Here is a 23,480-nt window from a genome sequence, read left to right as displayed (position 1 = left end):
GTGGGATATAAAATGTATGTCTTTAATTGCAAGGACCACCATAAATGAGCGTCTTAAGCGAAAAATCGTATTAAACAGGATCGTATTAACCGGGTTCTACTGCATATTGAAATTAAGAATTTTACCTTGAATTTCAAGGTCAAATTGAGAAAAACAACTTTTTTTCATCACCAGCTTATAGCCTGTAAAAACCCCTTCAAAAATCACTATTCATACTTAAAATTTGATTAATTTTACTTATAAATATATTAAATTCAAAAAAAGATATTTTCAAAAAAATCAAAATTTTGAAACTCCATAACTCAAAAATTATTTTATCAAATTAAAAAAAAATTAATATTTACACTTCTATTAATAATAGTATCATTTTAGCAAAGTTTAGAGAAAATTCATTTTTTACCTGGGCAGTTGAGGAATTTTGCCCCATATGTTCATAATTTGTGGTTACGTTTTATTTTTTTACTCCGAATCCCTTTGAGATCCCAAGCTGAAACTTACAGGACATGTAAAGCACATTTGCCCTAACATTTAGTAAAATTTTGAAAAAAATCGAAGATGATGTTTTTCAAAAACGGATTTTTAATTTTTCAAAATTTCAAAAAAAAAATTTTTTGAATTTTTTTTATATTGATTTTAACTTAAAATATACTTAAATCCTTTTTTTAAAATCCAAAATCGGTTAATTAGAACCAAAGTTATAGCACTTTAAAAAAAAGACAAAAATTTTGAAAATGTCAGATTTTTGGTAATTTTCAAAATTTTGAAAAAATATTTGGTCGAGTTGTTTATCACTATAAAAGTAATAAATTTACAAAAGTACAGCCAAATCCCAACAAGTCATAAAAATTAGTGTGTCGAACTGACGTGGAATCCACCAATAAAAACAAAATTTTTTTAAAAAGTGTCCGCCATATTGAATCCGACATTTTGAATTTTTAAAAACAGACATCGGAATCGTCATCAGCGACCCCGAAAACCCCTGAGTGACATGTTTCAAGCGAATCCAAATTTTTTTTTTAATGTCCGTCATATTGGATCCGCCATTTTTAATTTTTAAAAACTGACATCGGATTCGTCATCAGCGACCCCGAAAACCCCCGAGTGATAATTTTCAAGCGAATCCAAATTTAAAAAAAAATGTCCGCCATTTTGGATCCGCCATTTTGAATTTTGAAAAACTGACATCGGATTCGTCATCAGCGACCCCAAAAACCCCCTACATCTCATTGCTGCTAAAATTTATTGTCTATAAATACTTCAAATGGTGTATTGAAGTCCAAGAAAAAATTTTAGTCATTTGGGCGTTATGGGTTAAAAGAATAAAAAAATAACTTCTATGGAATTCAAATTTTTTTCCAAAAGGGGAAAAATCATTTTATCAAAAATGACACATTCTTTTCCAGAAACACACGAGGAACACAATTACAAATTCACATTTTCTTATTAACTTTTGCTTACCCTTGCAGTGATTAAAGGCATTATAAAAAGTTTTGTATTTTTATTATTAAAGTTAAAAAAACTCGGTAAGGTCTCATTTTAAACTTTATTTCCTGTAGTTTCAACACTGTATAAAGCAAAAAATTTAGAAAATCTTATTTTTAATGTTTAATTAATGTCAGGGAAAGACAAAATCTCACACTATTTTTTTCTTTTTTAATGTGAAACAGTTTTTTTTAGAAAATTATCATATTTTAATTGAGCATATCGCATTTAAAAGCTAACTTCAACACGTTTAATAATGTTTTTACATTTTTTTTAGTTGTAAGTTTTAATTGTAGAAATGTCAGCAAACTTTTCACTTCAACTGCAGTGAAGTTTGCGAACAATATCAACGTATCAAGCGAGTCAGTGTTATGCTAAAGAAAAAACTCTATTACATTGACAACAAGAGAATATTACATAAATTTCATATAACAGTTCATAATAAGAGTTTTTATTTTAATATTATAATGATTTTTCTCATTTACAAATTTATTTGAGCAGAATTCTATCATTCGAAGGTTATTTTTTAATCATTTATCTGCATACTTAATTGATTTTCTATAATTGCTCAACTCAGAATATTTTTTTTCAATTGCTGTAAGAGAATAAAGTAGTACAAAAAATTATTCAAGTTCATTTGTAAAAAAATTCATTATTCAAATTGGACATTTTAATCACTTTTTATTTTTAGCAGTTACGCCACCCTGAAAGCGTGCAAATAGTTTCTTAAAACTAGATAGTTTTTCAAAAATTAATTTTGACGAAACTACTAGAGATAAAACATTTTAATAATTATTATCTTAAAGTTCTTAAGCACTTCCATGTAATATACAGTTAAGCAACTGGTATCTCCTAATTTTGGCTTGAAATCTTCTATCATCATTCTCATCAGGGATCAAATGTATTAAAGCAAATTTTCAGTGTTCGGATTTTAGAGTTAAACTTTCGTTAAGTCGTATAGTGATCTACTTCTAAAAATAACACTTTATTAATTAATAATAAAGTTAAATATTAATTTTATTGATTGTTTAAAAATCTATATGCTTTCATGTAAGTTTGAGAGCTTAATTTCAGTAACAACTCATTTCTAGATAGACTCAGCAGAAAAACAAATTAATTATTTAAATATGTTACTTCATTTTTTATTACACCGTAAGATTGATAACATTAAGCTCAAATGTTGTGCTCTCTGGTATAGCCAGTACCATTTAATTTTTTTGTATAGGTACGACTTTGTATAAATTAAACCACAAGATCTTGTTTAAATTAAATTGCTGTAAAAATAATGAATAAATATATTATAAAGCCTAATATATATTTTCCTAATTAAACTCCAATATTTGAATTTAATATAAGGTAAGAAAAATATCAAGTTTCTGAGAACCACTCTCAGGAGTTATTGAAGCTGTAATTGAATATTACAGTCGACTTATAAATTTATTCAACCTTTTTTCATTATTAGAGATTGAGATTGAAACCAGTACCTATTTCTAAAGTTACTATAAGTGAAATTTTATCTCGTCGTATCACATAAAGTAGCAGACAAATTTTCATTATAATAATTGTATGATAAACAATGTATAGAGTTATAGCAAACATATATATATATATACTAGGGGGATTAGTTAAAGTTATTTATCTATTGGTTCTATGTTGATTTAAATTTCAAAAGTATTGTTTCTTGCACCTAACATAATTGACACTACATTATAAAAATTGACTTTACTTTTTAGAGGACAGAGAAATAAAATACATTATATTTAATTTAGTAAACATTAAAAATAGTATAAAATATGCAGACTGTCAGTTTCGCTTAATCTATCGATCAAATTATATATAACAGCAATTTTTTGTGAAAAAGGGTGGTGAGAATGAAAATTTAAAAAACGTCCAGAAAAAGTAGGTTTTTTGAACCAGTCCGTAATTAAAATACTATTTTGTTTTATAACTAATACATTAAGAAAACTAATAGAATTGTTATTTTTGATCTCATAAGTAAATTGTAAACGTTCATTGTAAGAGTTAAATGTGTTCAAAGTTTCGTCAATTTTATTTTCGGGAATGCAAGTTAAAATATCATCAACATAGCGACAAAAGAATATTGGTGTAAAATTCTTTAAAATTTAATGGTTATGAACCAGGTCTAAGTAACTGGTCCACACAGATTCTGATTGAATTTAAATCTAGAGATTTTTTCCTCAAAATCTATTAGAGGCTTAATTGGTTTTATTGATAAATTTCCATAATACGATTTTTCAGTATTTCTGAGCTTCTAGGTGAATTGATATACATAACATAATTTTTTAATTTATTTCTCATTAATTTACCAAAAAACGAAAAACAATTTTTGGTCTTTTTTGTAATCAAGAACTGACTACGCAATTTAATTATTTTTAATCAATTATTTCAATTTAATAGAAGGCGGCATGACGATGACTCAGCTAAATCCTTCGTTTCAATTAGTATATTAAACAAAAGTGACTTTTTTTCAAATAAAAATCAATTTTGTTTTATCCCGTATTTATTTTCGAAATTTGATTCTCGATAAATGGTAGAATACTTTAATGTTGTAAAAAGTCCTGTGGTAGGCTATGTGTTACTCTCTAAATTTGAATTAGTAAAAATCTTTACTAATTTGAATTAGTGACTGACTTTTTGCTTTTAAATTAGTAAACTTTACTAATAAATAGTAACTTCTACTAATTTATTAGTGAAATTTACTAATTTAAAAGCAAAAAGTCAGTCACTAATTATAATTAGTAAAGATTTTTACTAATTCAAATTTAGAGAGTAACTTGAATTATCCGAATATAAGTTAAAAAAAATTACATTATTTTTTTACATTGATGCTGAGTTAATGACATTTTTCAACTGTTTACCTAAAATAAAGATTTTGTGACGATGTATATTCGAATTGTAATTAGTCCTATACATCTCAACGATGTCTAATTTTTCAAATGTCCTAGAGATATCCCATAATATCCTACAAAGTGATGGTTTCGATATCATGTGGATAACCTAGAATATTATGTGGACGTTTTTAGGATATCATGCATTTGTGTAGAATATACTGAATATATTCTTATGTTGGGGAAAGCTTTACCGGCTTAAGAAAAAATATAAGAAAACTTCATGAGACAACAAATTGACAAAGTGTTTGCAGAAGAAATAGAAATGATTTTTTTATTTAAATATATATGCATCAAAAACTTTGTTTTACTAACAACAAAAAAGAGCCTAAAATACCGCAATATCATATATAAGTTTTATACGAAACATTTTTGTGGAGCCCTGTCTATCTTAGGGCTGATTCTATTTCAATTCATGTAGAGCGAATAGGTTAAAAATTCTAAATCAAGGTAAAGGTAATTTTTCTTGTTCTTTAGGACAAATAAAGAGACACGTATTTTTTTATTCAGCGAAAAAAAATTTTTAGCTGAGTTATGAGTGTTTGAAAATTTTAGGACATTTTAGAGCTAAACAGCTGACAAATTATTTTCAAATCTTTCTAGTTTTTGCAAACATAAATATTTTTCCATTTTTTTTCTTGATTTTAGTAATGTTCTTGATACTTTTTCTTTGCAAACTTGAAAAATTTGGAAAATTAACCAAATAGCGGCCATTTTCCGAAAAATAAAAAAAGTCAATTTTCTCAAAAACATCATTTTTAATTTTTCTTAAAATTTTTGTGTGATTTCTAGATGAAAAAAGGAATTAATTTTAAAAGGTTTCATGTTTGCTAAAACTGTTTGGAAGTCGCAATAATTTTTTTCAGAAAATAACAAATCTCATTATTTTCTCTCTAAATCTTAATCAGTGAAATTCGACTGAAAAGGAGTGAAATTTGACTGAGAATCAGTGACTCTATTCTCGCGATTTGAATCAGTGGAATTTCACTGAAAATCAGTTAAAAATAACTGAAATTTCAGGTATTTTTAACTGATTCGCCAATTAATAAACTACTGAAAATTTCTGTCACGCATATTGAAAATTTCAGTTATTCTTCAATTGGCCAATCAGTGAAAAATGACAGAAATTTCAATCATTTTTAACTGATCTTCAGTGAAATTTCACTGATTCAAATCGCGAGAATAGACAATAGAGTCAGTCATTCTCAGTCAAATTTCACTGATTCAGTTTTCGAGAGTTGATACGAGTATAAATGTATCGGCATATATATATTTTTATTGCATGTTTATGTTTTTCGATGATTAGTAGTGTGTTTTTGGTACTTTTTATTTGCAAACTTGAAAATTTTGAAAATTAACAAAATGGCGACCGTTAAATTTTTTTGGTCGCCATTTTGAATTATAAAATTTTAACTAAATATTCTAACTCAGCGACTACAAAAACCTCCAAATGAATATTTTTATTCAATTATTTTTAGTATTTTTAGTTTTCGATTTTTTGAAAAATGGCCGCCATTTTGTTAATTTTCAAAATTTTCAAGTTTGCAAATAAAAAGTACCAAAAACACTACTAATCATCGAAAAACATAAACATGCAAAATATATATATATGCCGATACATTACTCAAAATAATGAGATTGGTTATTTTCTGAAAAAAAATTATTGCGACTTCCAAACAGTTTTAGCGGACATGAAACCTTTTAAAATTAATTCTTTTTTTCATCTATAGTAATCACACAAAAATTTTAAGAAAAATAAAAAATGATGTTTTTGAGAAAATTGACTTTTTTGATTTTTCGGAAAATGGCCACCATTTTGTTAATTTTCAAAATTTTTCAAAGTTTCAAGTTTGCAAAGAAAAAGTATCAAAAACACTACTAAAATCAAGAAAAAAAATTGAAAAATATTTATTTTTGCAAAAACTAGAAAGATTTGAAAATAATTTGTCAGCTGTTTAGCTATAAAATCACGATATGTCTTAAAATTTTTAAACACTCTATACTCAGCTAAAACAAATTTTTTCGATAAATAAAAAAATACGTGTCTCTTTATTTGTCCTAAAGAACAAGAAAAATTACCTTTAACTTGATTTAGAATTTTTAACCTATTCGCCCTGCATGAATTGAGATAGAATCAGCCTTACCCCCATATATTTTGGTGCGTTGAACTCGAATATAAGGTCATTCTCACTTCGTCGCATTACAACAGAATTTTTAGTTAATCTCAAAAAATATGTTCGATTTTATAAACATTTTTTTAAAGAAAGATTTAGATGGACTAGAAATATTTCAAATCATTGTATTAAAAGTAACATGGAAGAAAATAATAAAAATCATAATCTTAGTTTTTCGATTTCTTAAAAAAAAATTACACATATTCTCCAATAAATACTTTGAAATCGCGCTTATCCACCTGAAATTCTTATTGAAGGTGACATCTTCTCTTTTGATGTCTATACCAATCAGAGTTTTTGATATTACCAGTGTAAAAAACCTAGGGGTAAAAACCAGCATGCCTTTTGAGAGCAGACAATTAGAGCTCGTATCCGCCGGAGGGCGATTTGAATTTTATATATATAGGATGTAACATGTCAACTAAGACAAGGCCGTCTCTAAAAATCTATTGATCCCATTTTAATTGCTTAAAATTTTCGTATTCCTGTTCTTTATGAAATACAAAGTGGTATTTTTAAAAATTCGATATGGCATTTTATATGAATTATGAACATCTGTTAGGATGTAAAGATTTCTAGCAATTCTTATTGGGCATTTTATTAGGGAACTTTTTTTAAGTTATTATGTTTTGACATATTATACAAAGTTTTTAGACATAATTTTATGTAATTATAAGAAAATAATTTATCATCTGGTAGCAATATATTAAATGTTCAAAAAGTTATCAATCTCTCGAAACAAATTTCTCACTTAAGCTTTTTAATTTCATGTACCGACAGTACAACTGTCCTAATACAGAAACCCGCTTTTTTTGAAAAATATTTTCGAAATTAATTAGGGGAGAGTGGGGAGTTGTGCAACAACTTACTAACTTACTATATCACAAGCAGAGGTAATTTTTCTAAATCTTTATATGCTTTGTTATGTTGTCATATAAAAAATAATATCCTAACACGAAGTTTTCTTATTGCTTTATAAAGTGAGGTTCTAGATACATGGTATATTGACAAAGATGTACACTGTCGATTATCGTTCAATAAAAAATAATTAGATTTCGGTCATCCATAAAATTGGTTGTATTCAGAAAAGGTTTTCTACAGTTTTCCTTTTTCCTTACGAGAAAACCCAAACAGACTGATTAGACAGACGCATTAGTGTAGGATAGATTTTCTTAGTTATAAGAATATTTTTTGGAGACACTTGTAAGTAGAGCAAGAGTCTAGAAAGACGCGAGTTCATAAATAAAATAAATATAAAATAATAATTCTTCTTAATCTATTAACTATTTAGAAGGCATGTGTCTCTGAGTATCGTTTAACATAACAATTAATGCTAAAAATAGTAGTCAAAACTTCACGTTAGTGCAGTATCATTAAATTTCATATACGTTATCATTAAATATTATAAAAGCTTTCATTATTTCAATAAAAAATAATCGTAATGAAATTTACTTTTCTTTTATGTATATTAAAATAGCTTTATAAATCATTATTAAATGTACTAATATTCGTACAATAAAAGTAGAAGAGAGTAGGGTAATAGTGCTAGGTTCATATTTAATGATATGTATATATGTGATGTTTGATTGATGTATGTTTACAAGCCAGTAGAAATTTTAATTAACCCATTATCCTCCACCCCCACAGCACCGAAATTATCCTAAAAATTTATTGAATATTTACTTGCAATATTCGGCATATTTAACTGAAAAATTTAGTGAAAATTGTGCAAAGATTTAAATGTCCTGATTAAATAAATATTTAGTGTGAAAATTTCCTGAACATTAAAAAAAAATTTCGCCCATCGCGAAAATTAAATTTAAATTTTCAGGAAAGTTTTAAGCTATATATCCTGATTCCTCATTTGACTCTGGATTTTTATAATTTGAAATGACGGATAAATTTCATCTCATAGCCCTTCTGTATATTATAGTAAACGTTTACCATCTCTCACCATGTAGTTTCAAATAGAATTTTTTTACATAATAAAATAAACAAATTTAAAACAGTCAAAAACAAAAAGATGTTAAATTTATTTAAATTATCTATTAGGTTTTTATATGAATTTAAGAAAAAATCATTTAAATGATAAAGTATTGGTGTTGTATGCTTCGATTAGAATTAAATCAAAAAGAAGTATTTTATGTCTGTATAGTAACAATTAAAATACGATTCATTAAAAATAAATCTGAACTATTTTGTATGTTATAGAGGCTTAAGAGGGATCAATTGGAGAAACAATAATACTGCCCAAAGAATGGAGTTGTGTACATAACTGTAAGTTCTAATAGCAAAAATTTATCTATAATATTTTATTAGTGATAATTGCTTACACTTTAATAATATAATAATTTAACTAATTATTCCTCAAATTTTTTAAATATATATATTATTAAAAAAGGAAAAATATATGATTTTTTATATAGTATAGAGAAGAGACGGTTAAGAATAGTCATGTAAGAAAGATTACACTTAGCAGCTAAACTTGATCATCTGGAAAACATTACACTTTTTTTTCGTCTTTTGGCATTAAGACGAGTACATATTTATGACAAATGGTATGTTTTTTGAATGAGCCACTTAGTCAATGTAGTCTTTCCCTGTAAAAAAAAAGTATTGGGAGGTACAGGATTCCGCATTGCGAGTGCCAACCTGCCAATGCGGTATTCGCGAATTACCGCATTGGGTGTCGTGGTGAATACGGAAATCAAGGGGTCCCAATGCGGTGCCAGTTTTAAGCTTTAAAAAAACGAAAATACGTGACAGGAGGAAATAATTAGTGTCAGTGGAGAAATATGCGAGTTAAAGGAATGAGAAAATAATAATAGTGAGTGTAAAAATGAAATTTTAAGAAAAAAAGGTAAGTTGAACTGTCAAATATGGGCCCAATGCGGCATAGGCTGATTTCAATGCGCCACAGCAAAAGCAACTTTGACTGGTTTGAATGGTGTGAAATAGGTAAACAAACATTTTCTAACACATTTGTCTCCGTACACAGACACTTTTCACTAAATCTGCCAACGTACAATTGGTAAGCATCGTCTAAATTACAATAATCGAAAATATTGTTTAGATTCATGCAGAAAAGTGGTTATAAAATAAAAAATTGGAAAGTAATGTAATGCAAATCATATGTCAGCTGGGCCACTGTGTTCGCTCGATTCGCTCTGCTTGCTTCTGCCCTCTACTGGCGACTTGCACTATGTACCGATTGTGTACCACATTGAAAGCAGCCTACGCCTCATTGGACTCATATTTGACAGTTCAACTTACCTTTTTTTCTTAAAATTTCATTTTATACTCACTATTATTATTTTCTCATTCCTTTAACTCGCATATTTCTGCACTGACACTAATTATTTCCTCCTGTCACGTATTTTCGTTTTTTTAAAGCTTAAAACTGGCACCGCATTGGGACCCCTTGATTTCCGTATTCACCACGACACCCAATGCGGTATTTCGCGAATACCGCATTGGCAGGTTGGCACTTGCAATACGGAATCCCGTACCTCCCAATACTTTTTTTTTACAGGGTTGACTAAGGTCCTACTCTCCCCTACTTTTCTTCGTATTAAAAATTTTTTTTTTGTTTTTAATTTAGTAAACTATAAAAATTGATTTAATAAATTTGCCTAATAATTTTTATTATTATGACTTTTTCTTCTCTATTACAAATAATTATACCTACTATACAATATATTTATTGTACAATGTAGTGTACAAATTTTGAACATTTCATCTTTGTTTTCTAAAATCACTTCTGTAACAATACTCATGTTGCTCTTAGCATTATCTACATCAAGCATTAAAATACTTTGCTATTTCTACGGCTTCATGAGTTCGATCTGAAATAGTTTTCACTTCTTTCGCCTATACATTCAGCCACTTAGGCTGCTTGTTTTCTGGCATAATGTTTCTATGCGTAGAGTCAATCGAGTTGTTCACGAATGAATTTAAAGTTATTCAAAATTATCAAAACTAGATTACTCTTCATTTCTTTAAATATTTTCAAAAATTTTTTGGAGCTCGTCCTTTGTTAAAATGTTTTTTATGACTTGTCAGGGCAATTTTAAAATTGAAAGTCCTCTTTTTGATTAATATTGAACATAGTTTTACCTGATGTGTGTTTGATCTGTGGATGCTGTTCTACATAAGGTATTATCAGTAATGGTTGAATTGAAAGTATTGCCGCAAAATTTCTGTAACGTTATATGTGTAAAATGTTTCTGACAATTATTAATCATAATTTTATCAAAAGATAAAGATTAGGATTCTCTCAATTGTAATTATTGTGTTCTTTCTCCTCACTCTTACACTGTAAAAAATTTAGGGAGTTAACGGACTCGGGAGTTGGGAGTTAAATTTTTCGAGTTAAAAATCAACTCCAAAAGAGAGTTAATTTCTAACTCCCTTCATTCAACACCCGCGCGAGTTATTTTTTCCATGAGGAGTTAGCATTTGGGTGTTAAATTTTAACTCTCTTTATTTAACTCCCCTGGCATTAACTCTCCAATGGGTGCGACTTTTATAGAATCCCCTGGGGAGTTAAAATTTAACTCCCTTTTTTTACAGTGTACAATGAATGTGTGTACAAGTTAAAATCTACTCATTATTAAATGGTACAGCTTCTACAGACTTCCACTTGATAAACATTTATATATAAATGTAAACAGGAGTATAAATAAATAAAAAATTCTATTATATATATATGTCCACTACCAGTGCAAGAATAGTCAAAGTATATTTTTTGCTATTCATTATTCGATAACTGATCATGTTTAGCTGCTAGATGAAATCCTTCTTACTTAACTATTTTTGACCCACTCTGCACTAATCCAAATTTAATGTAGACGCACTTTAACAAGTCTAAGAAAACGTTTAGAGTTCCTGCTATTGCCTTCTACAATGACCTTGAGATAATTGATTAGCATGAAATTGTTGACGCATTTGCTTATTCATTTGTTAACGTTTATAAACTTTCTACTTTTGATCCTAGCACAATTTGTTCTGATAATTCTGTTTATGTTGGAAATAGTTTGTTAATAGGGCCTTAGGTAATTTAATCAAAAATTTAATTTTTAAGGGGTCAGTCTGGGTCGTTTGCACGTATTTTGAAAAAAAATTTTTTCATAGTAAAATTCATTTAAACATTTTAAAATTTTTACATATTATTACACTAAGCTAAATAAAAAAAAAATTTTCTATATTTTTTGTTGTTAATAGCGAAGAAATGGCAAATTGAAAAAAAAATCTCGAAAATCTGGTTGACATGATATCTCCAGTCAGAACAGACGGAATCAAAAAATTCAAACGGATTATCAAAATATAGGTAAGTGGTTACAGCCTGAACTAAAATAAAAAATTTTCATTGAAAAATACCAAAATGGAGGATTTTTTACTTTTTTAACCCTTCTTTTGCAACTAAAATTGTTTAAAAAACAGGTTAAAAATTATCTAAAAATTATGATTTTAGCTCAAGCTGTAACCACTTACCTATATTTTAATAATCCGTTTGAATTTTTTGATTCCGTCTGTTCTGACTGGAGATATCATGTCAACCAGATTTTCCAGATTTTTTTTTAAGTCGTTATTTCTTCGCTATTAACAACAAAATATATAGAAAGAAATTTTTTTTATTTAGTTTAATATATGTGTAATAATATGTAAAAATTTTAAAATGTTTAAATAAATTTCACTATGAAAAAAAAATTCTCCTAAGTACGTGCTTATTTATTTCAATCCGAGCCTTTATCACAAGGATAGGCAATACAAAAATAAACTATTAGTTATAAAATTTAATAAAATATTATAACAACAAAGAAGTTAAACATTTGTGCTTTTAAGTTACAGCTACATTATAGTGCCTTAGAGAATAAACGAGTTATAAATATTCTACAATTACTGTTAACGTAGAATTTTCATAAATTTCAAAATTGTAGATATTCAAAGATGGGTCATGAAAATGAATTAGAATGTAGACAATGTTTTATCGCAAATATTACCTTAGAAAATAAACGAGTTATAAATATTCTACAATTACTGTTAACGTAGAATTTTAAAAAATTTCAAAATTGTAGATATTCAAAGATGGGTCATGAAAATGAATTAGAATGTAGACAATGTTTTATCGCAAATATTAATGGAAAATTAATAAATTATCTTTCTATAAGGCTTTTTGTTGTCGTTAATAAAAAATTTAATATTAGAAAATCTATTTTCAATATTTTGGGTCCAATATGTCGTACTTAAAATTTTTACTTTCCACATATTCAAATTAAAATTTTTAAATAACCGTCATGTGCGGATTTTGAGGGTCGCCATTTACGAATCTAATGTCATAACATCATTGTTTTAAGAGTGACTATAGAGCTAAGTAAGTAATCGATAACAACAATAGATAAGAATGAACTTGTTGTCTTTAGACAATGATAGATTACGAATGATCTTTAGTAAGATAGATGAAATATTATTATTTATAGAAAAATATATGAGGTATTGCATGGGAAGTGATCCAGGAGGTAAAACTATTTACTTTTTGCAATCCGCGCTTGTTGCACGCTACATTCTGGCGCAATGCATTTTGTCTCGTTAAATTTTTCTAATTTTAAAATCTATGAAGCTCTTTGCATTTTAAAGGGTTGAGATTATCTTTCGGTCAATGTTAACTATGGCATGTAAAGAAAAATTTTAAAATTTATCATTATGATGTCAAAATGTAGGTTGTCAAACTTTGCATTGATAGTATTTTAGTCGTTTACCCTGATACGGCCCATTATTTCCACATGCGTACCTTTTGTAATCTCGCCATAAAATTTTGTAACGCAGACTGGAAGTCTATATTATATGTATCGGTAATGGATCCATTGCCATATGAGAAATTTCTGGTTGTTAGTACAATTATGGACGTTCTTACAAGTCCTTGATGACAAACCATTTTTCCTACTGATGATGGAACACTTTCAAAATCGACGTTCTTGACCACGACTTCTTCGTCCTCCTTGGGCATTGGTCCTAGCAGATTCACAATTGTTGGTATCTGAATTGATAGTTCTATTTTCAGAACAGATCCTTCAAATTTTTTCTTTTTTGTCATCTAGAACAATACACGAATGTGTCTTCCCGATAAATTGCTAAGGATACACCTGAAGAATGTGTTATCTGTTTCAGAAGGTTTCTTCGAATTATTGTTATAAGCAGCCGTATCTGAAGCTCTGTTGTTAAAGATCGATGATCGTCGCTTTTAAAGAACCAGATAACTGTCGTCAGGTTGAAAGGAATCAAGTTTCTCGTCTGATATCAGTGTATGTCCGTTGACTATTTTCTCCATCTTGGGATTATAAGGAAGATAGACTGGAAAAAAGCTAAGGGTGTCTCCAGGTACCTAAAAGGACAAAAGATCGGCAAGTGAAGTTAAATGAATACAATTAGCTAAGGCAGTTCAAGAAGGTGTATGGATTCAATTTCAACAGCTATTTGAAGATTTTTTATCTAAAGAACAAAGTGCATATACAATTTTTGAGGACAATTAGACTTGTTTCAGCAGTAGATCAAAGCATATTTCAAACGAAGTTTGTTGCAAGTCGTTCAACAACTGATCAGTGTGTGTTGTTGTTCTAGTTGTCTTTATGATGTCTCCGAGACATCATCCGTGTCCGCTGACAACATCAGTCGTCTTGAAAAGGTTTCTGTGCCCCCGGACGACCTGTCAGCCAAGTGCCACTACTTTTTTTCGAGTGAGCCCCTTAAAAATTAAATATTTAAATACAGATTCCAGTATGTCAGAGTTCTAGAATTTAATAAACTCACATAAACAATTAATCATTTTAATTTAAAGAACTAGTTTGATGTTTTATAAATTTTTAATTTAAAATATATGCTGGAAACAGCAAGTTGCCAGGAGAGATTAATTTTTAAATTTTAGAACTAATCAAGTCGAACATACGTATGTCTCTAAACTATTTCAACTGAAGATTGTTTGGTTTACGGACCAAGAAAGAATGCATTCTTCTCATTCGGCAGCTTAAGTGGAATATATTCAGAGTTTAATACGATTGACCTATATCATGCTAATTTAATGCACTAACGCAGAATTCAATGAACTCCATTTTACATTTTTCTTCACGCATAATAAAATAAGTAATTAAATAATGTAATGAAATCCCTCCTGTTTCAGGAGATGGAGACTACTTCTAATCTTCTTAACTGCATACGTATTTTGGTCTTTCGCAACATCCGCCTTTTGCATTATGGGATACGATTGCACTTCTAATCAATTAAATTTAACTACGAATTCATTGTTTAAAGTAGGGAATTATGAGGCTCTGCAGGGTAAGCTATATGCTACCAAAACTTATATTCAACTGGTACAATTTAGCAGAATTACTACTACTAAGGTAATACAATGTAAAGTAGAAGTTAAATGTACTCAATTATTGTGGCATGCATTCACACAATTTTCCTGTAACAAATGCGAACTACAAAAATATTGAAAAAATTTCTTATGAAACTATGATCGTATTTATCGCGTTTAAATCCATCAACGTAATAAACAATTATCTGTAAAATAATTAAACGTAGATTATATGAATTTAAAAGTTGTAACAATTTTACGAAAAAACTAATTTTTATAAAATTCCTTAGGTACACTATGCGTCGAAAAATTAAATATATGCTTAGAAACACTGGCCAATGCCAGCCAGTGTCCATAATTGAGAAAATAGAATAGTTGTTACGATATCGTTGATTTTTCCTTTTTCTCATTATGAAAAAAGTTCTTTCACTTAAATGTAAAAATATTTGGCTCCAATGGACAGACTTTATGTTTCTTTTTTTAAGCTAAAGGTATTTAAATTTCTAATTAACAATTTGTACAATATTTTTCATTTTAATCATCACCTAAAATGATATTGATAGAAATATTTTAGATTCTGTTAATGATTCTACTTAAATAAAAATTTTAATGACCGAATTCATGATAGGTAATTAAAGTTTCATATTATACGATGAAAATAAGCGCTTTTCCTATAAAATTGGTTTAAAAGTTATAAGTATTTTAGTTTTATTGAAGCTGACTTGTGTTTTATTTTGACGCCCTTTTGTGTTCAGTGTTAGTTTCTTTAATGAAAAGCCAACAAAAATCATCCATCATTGCTTCATCCCAAAATGTTTGGTAGAGACGTTCTACTGACTTTAATTGTTGGTGAATGTGTTTACCATTGGAAAAACATTTTCGTAATCTTAATACAAGTACGAAATAGTTACAAGATATTAAAATTTTGAATCTTAAAAAATTAGTCTTAAAATTAATTAGTTCGGTAAAACTTTTGTGCCCATAAATATTATGTCCTGCCTTTGGTATCAACTGTTTAACTTTATGGATGTATTGCGTTATTATTAGGTATGTTGGCTCCACTATTGGCGAGAACAGTTGCACTGACTAAGGTCCGGCAGACAAGTTGTACTAGGAATATACACTGTCCATTTTGGATAAATTTGTCTTTCTATTAATTGATAAGTTGAATCTACCCCAACTGTACAATTCCTTTTCGGTTGTTAATGTAAATTAGTTTAAATTTTATGTGATCGATTTCCAAATAGAAAGTTGTTATTCATTTGTCACTTATTTTCATCTTTTTTAATTACTGTTTCAGAAATTGTAGTTTATCAACTACTAAATTGAAAACTGCGTGAACTTTTAAAGTTCAAATTATTTCTATATAAACAATTAATCTCATATGAATGTTAAAAAGTAATAAAATTTTTTAATTTTGTGCTTGTTGCAGTTGTTCGAGAAATCTTATTTTTATAAATAACATGACTTTAAGAGTCAACAACCGTACCCTGGAGTTCAAGTATACTTCCAAATTAAAGTAATCATTATGATTTGACAAATCTTGGAAATAGTCTAAGGTGTAAGGAGTAAGGAGTTCGAATGTTAGAGAACGTGCATGTGGTTCGAGAAGTCCGTTTGCCAGCAGAGTGGCCTAGTGAAATTTATAAGAAGCAGAAGTGGAGGAAAAGCAGTGAGTGGAAGGATACGTGGACCAACCTCGGTCCGCCATCCTGGCGGTATGGTCCTTTGGGCCACAATATTATTCCTTCAAGGAGCTGGTCTTGTAGGTAAGGTTTAAAAAATTTGATTATTTATATCAAACACTCAAACAATTAAGATTTTAACAGGGCTGCCGTTTCCGGTACCGTTTCGGTGTACACGCTTTTAGAAAGAGTTAAGATTTTTTTGAGAATTCTAAATGTTTTAAAAAAGGGTGGGTAGTGTAGAGTGTTGAGTGGGTAGTGTAATTTGCAGTAGTGTAAAGGAAAGGTATGTTTGTATAAAGTAGTGAATGTATGAGTGATTTTGGTAAAAAAGAGAAGGGTGTTTTGTGAGGTTAGGTTTTTGAGCACTTGAGTGAAAAGGTAGATTTCTGGAATGGCTAAGTCTGACTCAAGTAGTGTAAGTGAGAGGGAGAAAGAGGCGCGAGTATTTGAAAGGGGGATAGGAAAGAATGGAAAAAGATGACGTGTGAGGATTGCATGGATTTGTTGGAATTAGTATGGATATTGAAGGATGCGATGGATGAAGGAGCTAAGAGAGTGAAGGGAAATTTGATGGATATCTATGAGGATAGGGAATCAAGGGACAAAGAGATAGTGGAAATTGAAGAGAGGTTGGAGAAATTGCAGGAAATGTGGAATGAATGGGATGGTATGTGGAAAAAAGAAAAGGAAAGCATGTGGAAAAGAATGAATGGATTGGAAAAATTTATAAAGGAAATGAATGAGGGGACTGAGAAAGTTGAGGGAAGTGAATATGAGAGGTTAAAGTGGAAAATAGGAGATTTGTCAAGGCGAGTTGATGTAGTAGAAAATGAAAAAAAGAAAAAGAATGTAGAGATCAGAGGTATAAATATAGGTGTGTTGGAGGGTAAAAGAGCAGTGGAAAAAGTGTTGGCGTGGGTTTGGGTGAATGTCTCAGTTAAAATGGTACAAGCGTTAGGAAGGGGTGACTATGGGGTATCAAAGTTATGGTTGGTGGAGTTGGGTAGTGAGGAAGAGAAAATTGATGTGATGAGGGTGAAAGGAAGACTGAAAGGAAGTGTAATAAAAATAAATGAGGATAGAAGTTGGAGAGAGAGAAGAATGATATGGCTATTGAGAGAAAGAGCGTGGACGGAGAGAGTGAATTGGAAACAGGTAAGAATAGGTAAAGATTGTATTTGGGTGGATGGGGTAAAGTATGTTGTGAAGGAGGATACGGGTGGAGTGATGGAAGCGGGTAAAGTGTGATAGACAGGGATAGGCTGAGAATGAGGTGAGAAAATTTTGCTTGGATAGATGGATAGGTAAAAGTGGATGACTGGAGGGTGTAAGAGAGGTGAGAAAGGAGTAGAAGGTTTTTGAAAAAGGGTGGGCGAATTGGGTCGAAGCCAGCATGGGCATAGAAGGAACTGGAAACGGAAGCCCGGCAATGGCGAAAGGTTAAGAGCGTAAGGTTGGGAGTGTGGAGAGAGTTGCGTTTAGGTTAAGTTGTATGTAGAGAATGTTTAGTTGTAAGGATTTTTGTAAATATAAGTTAAGATTATTATGTATGTACTTGGGAGTCTCAAACCCTACCTATTGTAAGAGGAGAGTAAATAAACTATAATAATTAAGATTTTCACATATTTTATAACATAGAGTGAAAATTTCTCAAACGGATCACTTAAAGAAAAATTTTTTTTCATCGAAAATAACTTTTTTGTATTCCTCGCAGAGCAAAAAAAGACCCTGGAAATTCTAGAAGAAACAAAATTTGTTGGTTAATGTTATTAACGAATTTCCAAGCGTTATTCGTGTCATGTCAAGGCACAAGCAAATCATTCTTTAAAAGTTCCTCCAGTCATTTCATCATGATAATTAATTGAATTTTTGTTCACTCCATAAGCAATAGTCCTCCTTCCATAAAACCATTATCACTTCCAATATGAAGACTAATTTGTCGCTTCCTTAATTCCAGTTGGATTTGATGGTCTTGTTGTTAAACCTCTTTGAAAGCTTGTCTTGCAGACGTAATAGTAAGGTCATTCCAGCATTTACTTGAACAGACACCTGTATTGTACCAAGTTTCATTAAAGAATTATATGGTTTTTTCCCTCACGATATCGCTTTATATTTTCCAAATAATTTCCTCGTCATAATACAATATCATATTTTTAATCAACATGCTATTTCTCTGACGATCAGAAAACTTAAAATTCATTTCATTTAACGAGCGATGCAAAGAATTACGGCTTATATACTCAATATCAGGATCCTTCTTAATAGAGTTGATAACAATTTTTACATAAATAATTTTCACAATCTTCACAAAACTATTGTGTTCTTATAAAACATTTTTCCTTAGAGTAACTTCTTTTTTTGCTGATATAATTTTCTTGTGAGATCTTGTTTTGATTGTTGAAAGTAACTATCACAAATGATCATCTTTGAGTCTTTAAAAGTAATATAATTTACTCTACTGTTTGTAACATGGTTGACAGTATAATTGACCCAAAATGATCATTGACAAAGAAAGACTTCTTTTAGACGTCCCAGTGCCCATTGGGTGTTGCTTACAAAAAATGTTTAAAGTTTTAAAAAAGTATATTGTTTGAAAGTTATTTAATATTTATCGTCTATTTGCCGGTAAAGTACATTTTTATGTAATAAAATAATATAAATTAAAAATTTTAATTCAGGTTCGATGACTGGAGTAAAGGGCGTTCCAGAGAATATTACCGTAATGTTTCTAAACCCGACGTCCGTTCGAGTATCCTGGAGTACTAGCCAAGTTGAAAAAGTGGAGAAATATGATGTTTCATATAAACCTACAGATGCAAGGTGCGTCCCCAAAATTTCGGTAATGTATATATCATGCGTATACAAACATTCCAATCTGGAATCAGAAAGGTTTTCAATATTACAGAGGCAGTGTCATAAACTATTAAAAATAATAATTATCTACTTTAGAAAGTTATTAACAACTTTGTTACACAGAATCAACTGCTGTAAGAAAGGTTTAGTAACAAATAAGAGCAAGATAAATCTAAAAAAAATATTTGTATTTCAGAATTAAAGTTTAAAAGGAGAATTTTATTTAAATATTTTTTTAACTTTCGCTGGACTTAATCCCACCCTTGTTGGCTCGAACGATGGTAATGATGGGTGTTTTCGGTGTGAATTTGAATTATCCTCTGGGAAAACTTCAGTCATCCTCAAGTAAATGCTAAAAGTTGTTTCTGTCATTATTTTGTTAATAATTTGCAATTGGTTAATTCAGTCAGTTCTTCATTTTCATTGGTTCAAAAATTGTGAATTGGAACAATGTAGAAAATATTCCTTACGTTCTAGAAACATTTCGTGAAAGTATAATCTGTACTTTGAAAACTTTTTAATTTTTCCATTCTAAGTATAAATCTACACTGAATTATTTAGTAATAATTTTTTTGAGAAATTAAACAATTGTTTCCAGATAGTAGTTTATGTTTGAGAATAATTTTTCTATAAACTAAGGGATATTTCGTACAGTGTCACAATTTTAGAACCAAGGAAAATTATGATATTATAAAGTTCATTAATTACAACGAATTACCCAAATAATACCAGAAACAACGTCTAAAATTAATTTGAGCACCACTGAGTGTGACAGAAGGATACAATGAGTACAAGTCGAAAGCACCCGATGTTATAAAATCTTCAGGATTTCAACACTTACTATGTACAAAACCAAATTGACTTCTGAGATAGAACTGCAAGTTTGATGAAAGATTGCAGGATAATTGGGAATATAGATACGTTTGGTTAAAACGGGTCTGTTTTAGTATTTCGCATTTATAAAAAATCACCTGATCGATATTCGAGGCACGCATTACAAAATATAAGCATGAATCGATGAAGATGTGGTAAATGACCCATCAGGAAACAAAAAGCAGCACAAGAAAATTGACAAGAAAAATTAGAACACAATATTTTACTTGAATAATTCCTTTGTTCTGTTTTCTATTAACGGGTGAGTAATTATCTCAATCAATAAATACTTCTATTTTGTAATGCATTACGAATTCATGTCTAATTATACTAGCTTCGACAATGTTCCTTTTCAAGAAATATTCATGTATACAGCCTGATAGCAGACATGAGCGTTTTCAAACTCTAATCTTCTAATATTTTCAAATCCCCCCACATTGTATACAATGTGAAGTATACGCTACAGTTATATAATTTAGTACCATGCTCTCAAAAATTAAAGAAAAAGATGTGTTAATTGAATCCAATCTTAAATCTTAAGGGAATTTGGAGTTAAAATCAATCCATCACTTTTTTCTTAAAATTAAATCTTTTTTCTGTTAAAAGTAAAAATGCAGATGATTACATTTAATGACTAATAAATAATTATTTTTCTCTTGCCGCAAAGGAACAATAATAGCAGGTATTCTACAGTTTTTTGTCGGTTTGGATCTATAGGTTTTAATAAGCATTGCTTTTGTACGTAGAAAAAAGGCTAATTAACGACCAACGAAAGCTAACTAGTATATTAATTTAACCTAGATAAGTGAGAACAATATAAGCGAGAAAGCATTAAAGTAAGAGTCATCTTTTAATCTTATCAATCCTGCAAGTAAAATTTTTTATAAAAATACAGATAACATTTTTATTAACACGTTTCGTAAATGGAGATTTGGAAAATTTGCCCAAATTAGAACCATCTTACAGAATAGGATAGAGAAGTCTGCGAATCTAGTTTATTTGATAAGATGGGATTTACAAATGGAATTGTATAAAAACATCCTTCGTTACTTGAATTCTCGCTTATTAAGGTTCAATTGTAATACGTAGAAATTATGCTTGTATTCTAGGCTATTAGACTAACCTTATCATGATATATGTTATTTTTGTCGATTTGCTTCAATACTAAATCAATTAAGTTTGGTTATCAATTTACATCAGTTTATTTATAAAATGACCTAGAATAACTGAAATTTTTAAACCTAAAATTATTTTATATCTACAATTAGTCATTGTTATCGCGTAAGATTCATTAAAAGGTTTTGCTGATTTTTAAAAACTTAAACTTGTTTGCGAATTAATGCTTATTACAATTATATTTCTTTTTGTATGTCATAATATATAGAAATTTTTATTTAAAAATATAATCAAATACGAGTGGTTACAATACTGCAACAAATCTGCACATACTACTCTTAAAAAAATCAATATTGTTAGACTACTTATTAGCCTCTCTCATTAGTTCTAATCATGCTTAAGAGATTAGAGAAAAACGCTGCTAAGTTGAAGTATTAACATTTTTGTGTTTAAAATTTAGAAACAGGTTTTTAGAGATTTAGAAAAACATAAAATAACTAAAAATAACGCTCACAGCATGAGATATCTAGTAGATATATCGTAAGCGATATCACACGGAACGGAAATTTTGATATCTCAGAACACATGGGATATCCCACGTGGAATTTATGCCAGCGCATTTGCAGGAAACAATCAAGTTGTGATTGTGTTTTACCTTGTAGAATATAACTGCGTAGAATTTTTTCCTTTTCACTATAATAAATATATTTTAATTTAAGGTTCTTAATTAGATCGAAGTGTGGATTCCCCATAAGAGCTGAGAGCCACTAGCAAACTGATCCCCCCATATTTTCCTCTTTCCGAAATGTAATTACCAAATAGTATATTTCGTAACGAGTGCGAGCAGTTGTCAATTGTCAATTTGAATGAGCGAAGCTTCGCTTCGCCTACAGTTTGTTCCAAAAAAAGTGCTCGTTCAAAAATTGGCAACTGCTAGCACTAGTTACAAACGATATTTTTCATAACGCGGTGCAAAAAAGTGGCCTTTTTTGCACCGCGTTATGAAAAAAATTATACGTTTCAAAATCAGTTGTCAATTAACGCGCGTGTGTTTATGTTGCTTTCATTCTTTTGTCTATCTTATTCTTGAATAATATAGAGAAAGTTAATGTGATAATTGAAGAGAAGAGTAAGCCTTTAATAGGTACTTAAGTTTTCTTCCCAAAAAACATTTAAAAAATGACATGAAACGATAAGCTTATTAAAAAAGCTGTAAGGCATATATAGAAGTAAATTCCGACCATAAAATAATTGAAAAACATCAATCATTACTATAATCCGGACAGTGAGAAAACTTTTTGTAAAAAAAAATTAAGTAATTGTTTAAAACGTAAAGCTGTTGATGATCCTTCAGATCGGCCATAAAAAATTTTACACAAGGAATTAAAAAAAGAGATATAAATACTTTAACGATTGACGATGTTCCGTTTTCATTCAAGCCACAATTTTTGGAAGCAAATGCAAGAATTTTTAGTGAGAATATTTAAGAAAAAATTCAGAAATTGGTTCAAATAATTTTTTGGTTTATCATTTTTAGATCCCAGAATGTAGAAGATTTTTTTGTTGATAATCACAATTATTCCAGTTGACGAAAGAAAAGTAGTGAAATTTTGTTACGATGTTTTACTGGCATACATTGATTCTCATTCTGATTTTTCTCCAGAAATTTTGGGCTGAATTTCAAATAGTGTAACTAGAACAAAAATTCCTGATAATGCTTTCATTCAAAATGTAATTTCTTTTTTATAAGGCTAATCTCAAAATTTTTAATTTATTGATATTTTAAAAGGATAAGTTCAATCATACAGAAGATATTAATTATCTCAAAGTAAAGAAAGAATCCACTAATTTGTTCATATCTTGAATTTAGCAATGTATGGAACACTTTTGAAAATCTTACATCAATTTCCTTTAAATATGTCATCATGATAGATTTTTATTATTACGTTAATCTTTTTAGACAAATCAGCGTGATATTTTTTTCTAAAACCAAAACTAATCCCACCTAAAATAAATTATTCACAAAAGCTTGAGG

The 23,480-nt window shown here is 29.3% G+C and overlaps 2 protein-coding genes across 9 annotated transcripts in view; one reads left to right on the top strand and one right to left on the bottom strand.

The window, feature by feature from the left end:
* The window catches only part of LOC122504834, a 111,597-nt gene that overhangs the window by 34,807 nt on the left and 53,310 nt on the right, over positions 1–23,480 (top strand). For 3 of the 8 annotated variants that reach the window (XM_043616111.1, XM_043616109.1, XM_043616103.1), the window contains exons 2-5: positions 8,777–8,842; positions 16,348–16,684; positions 19,282–19,423; positions 20,997–21,011. In XM_043616111.1, coding sequence (XP_043472046.1) covers positions 16,513–16,684; positions 19,282–19,423; positions 20,997–21,011 — 329 coding nt within the window. In that variant the 5' untranslated portion in view covers positions 8,777–8,842; positions 16,348–16,512. Of the gene's footprint in view, positions 1–8,776; positions 8,843–14,738; positions 14,959–16,347; positions 16,685–19,281; positions 19,443–20,996; positions 21,012–23,480 lie in introns of those variants that run through there. The other 5 variants (XM_043616106.1, XM_043616107.1, XM_043616104.1 and 2 more) reach the window with 4 other exon arrangements.
* The window catches only part of LOC122504835, a 79,469-nt gene continuing 75,334 nt past the window's right edge, over positions 19,346–23,480 (bottom strand). Inside the window, exon 2 of the mRNA XM_043616113.1 lies at positions 19,346–19,478. Within this exon, the coding sequence (XP_043472048.1) occupies positions 19,455–19,478 (24 nt within the window). The 3' untranslated portion in view covers positions 19,346–19,454. The remainder of the gene's footprint in view (positions 19,479–23,480) is intronic.

This window comes from Leptopilina heterotoma, unplaced genomic scaffold (assembly GCF_015476425.1).
Source record: "Leptopilina heterotoma isolate Lh14 unplaced genomic scaffold, ASM1547642v1 Lhet_32, whole genome shotgun sequence".
In the NCBI taxonomy this organism is placed as follows: Eukaryota; Metazoa; Arthropoda; class Insecta; order Hymenoptera; family Figitidae; genus Leptopilina; species Leptopilina heterotoma.
This window is presented reverse-complemented; position numbering and strand designations above follow the sequence as displayed.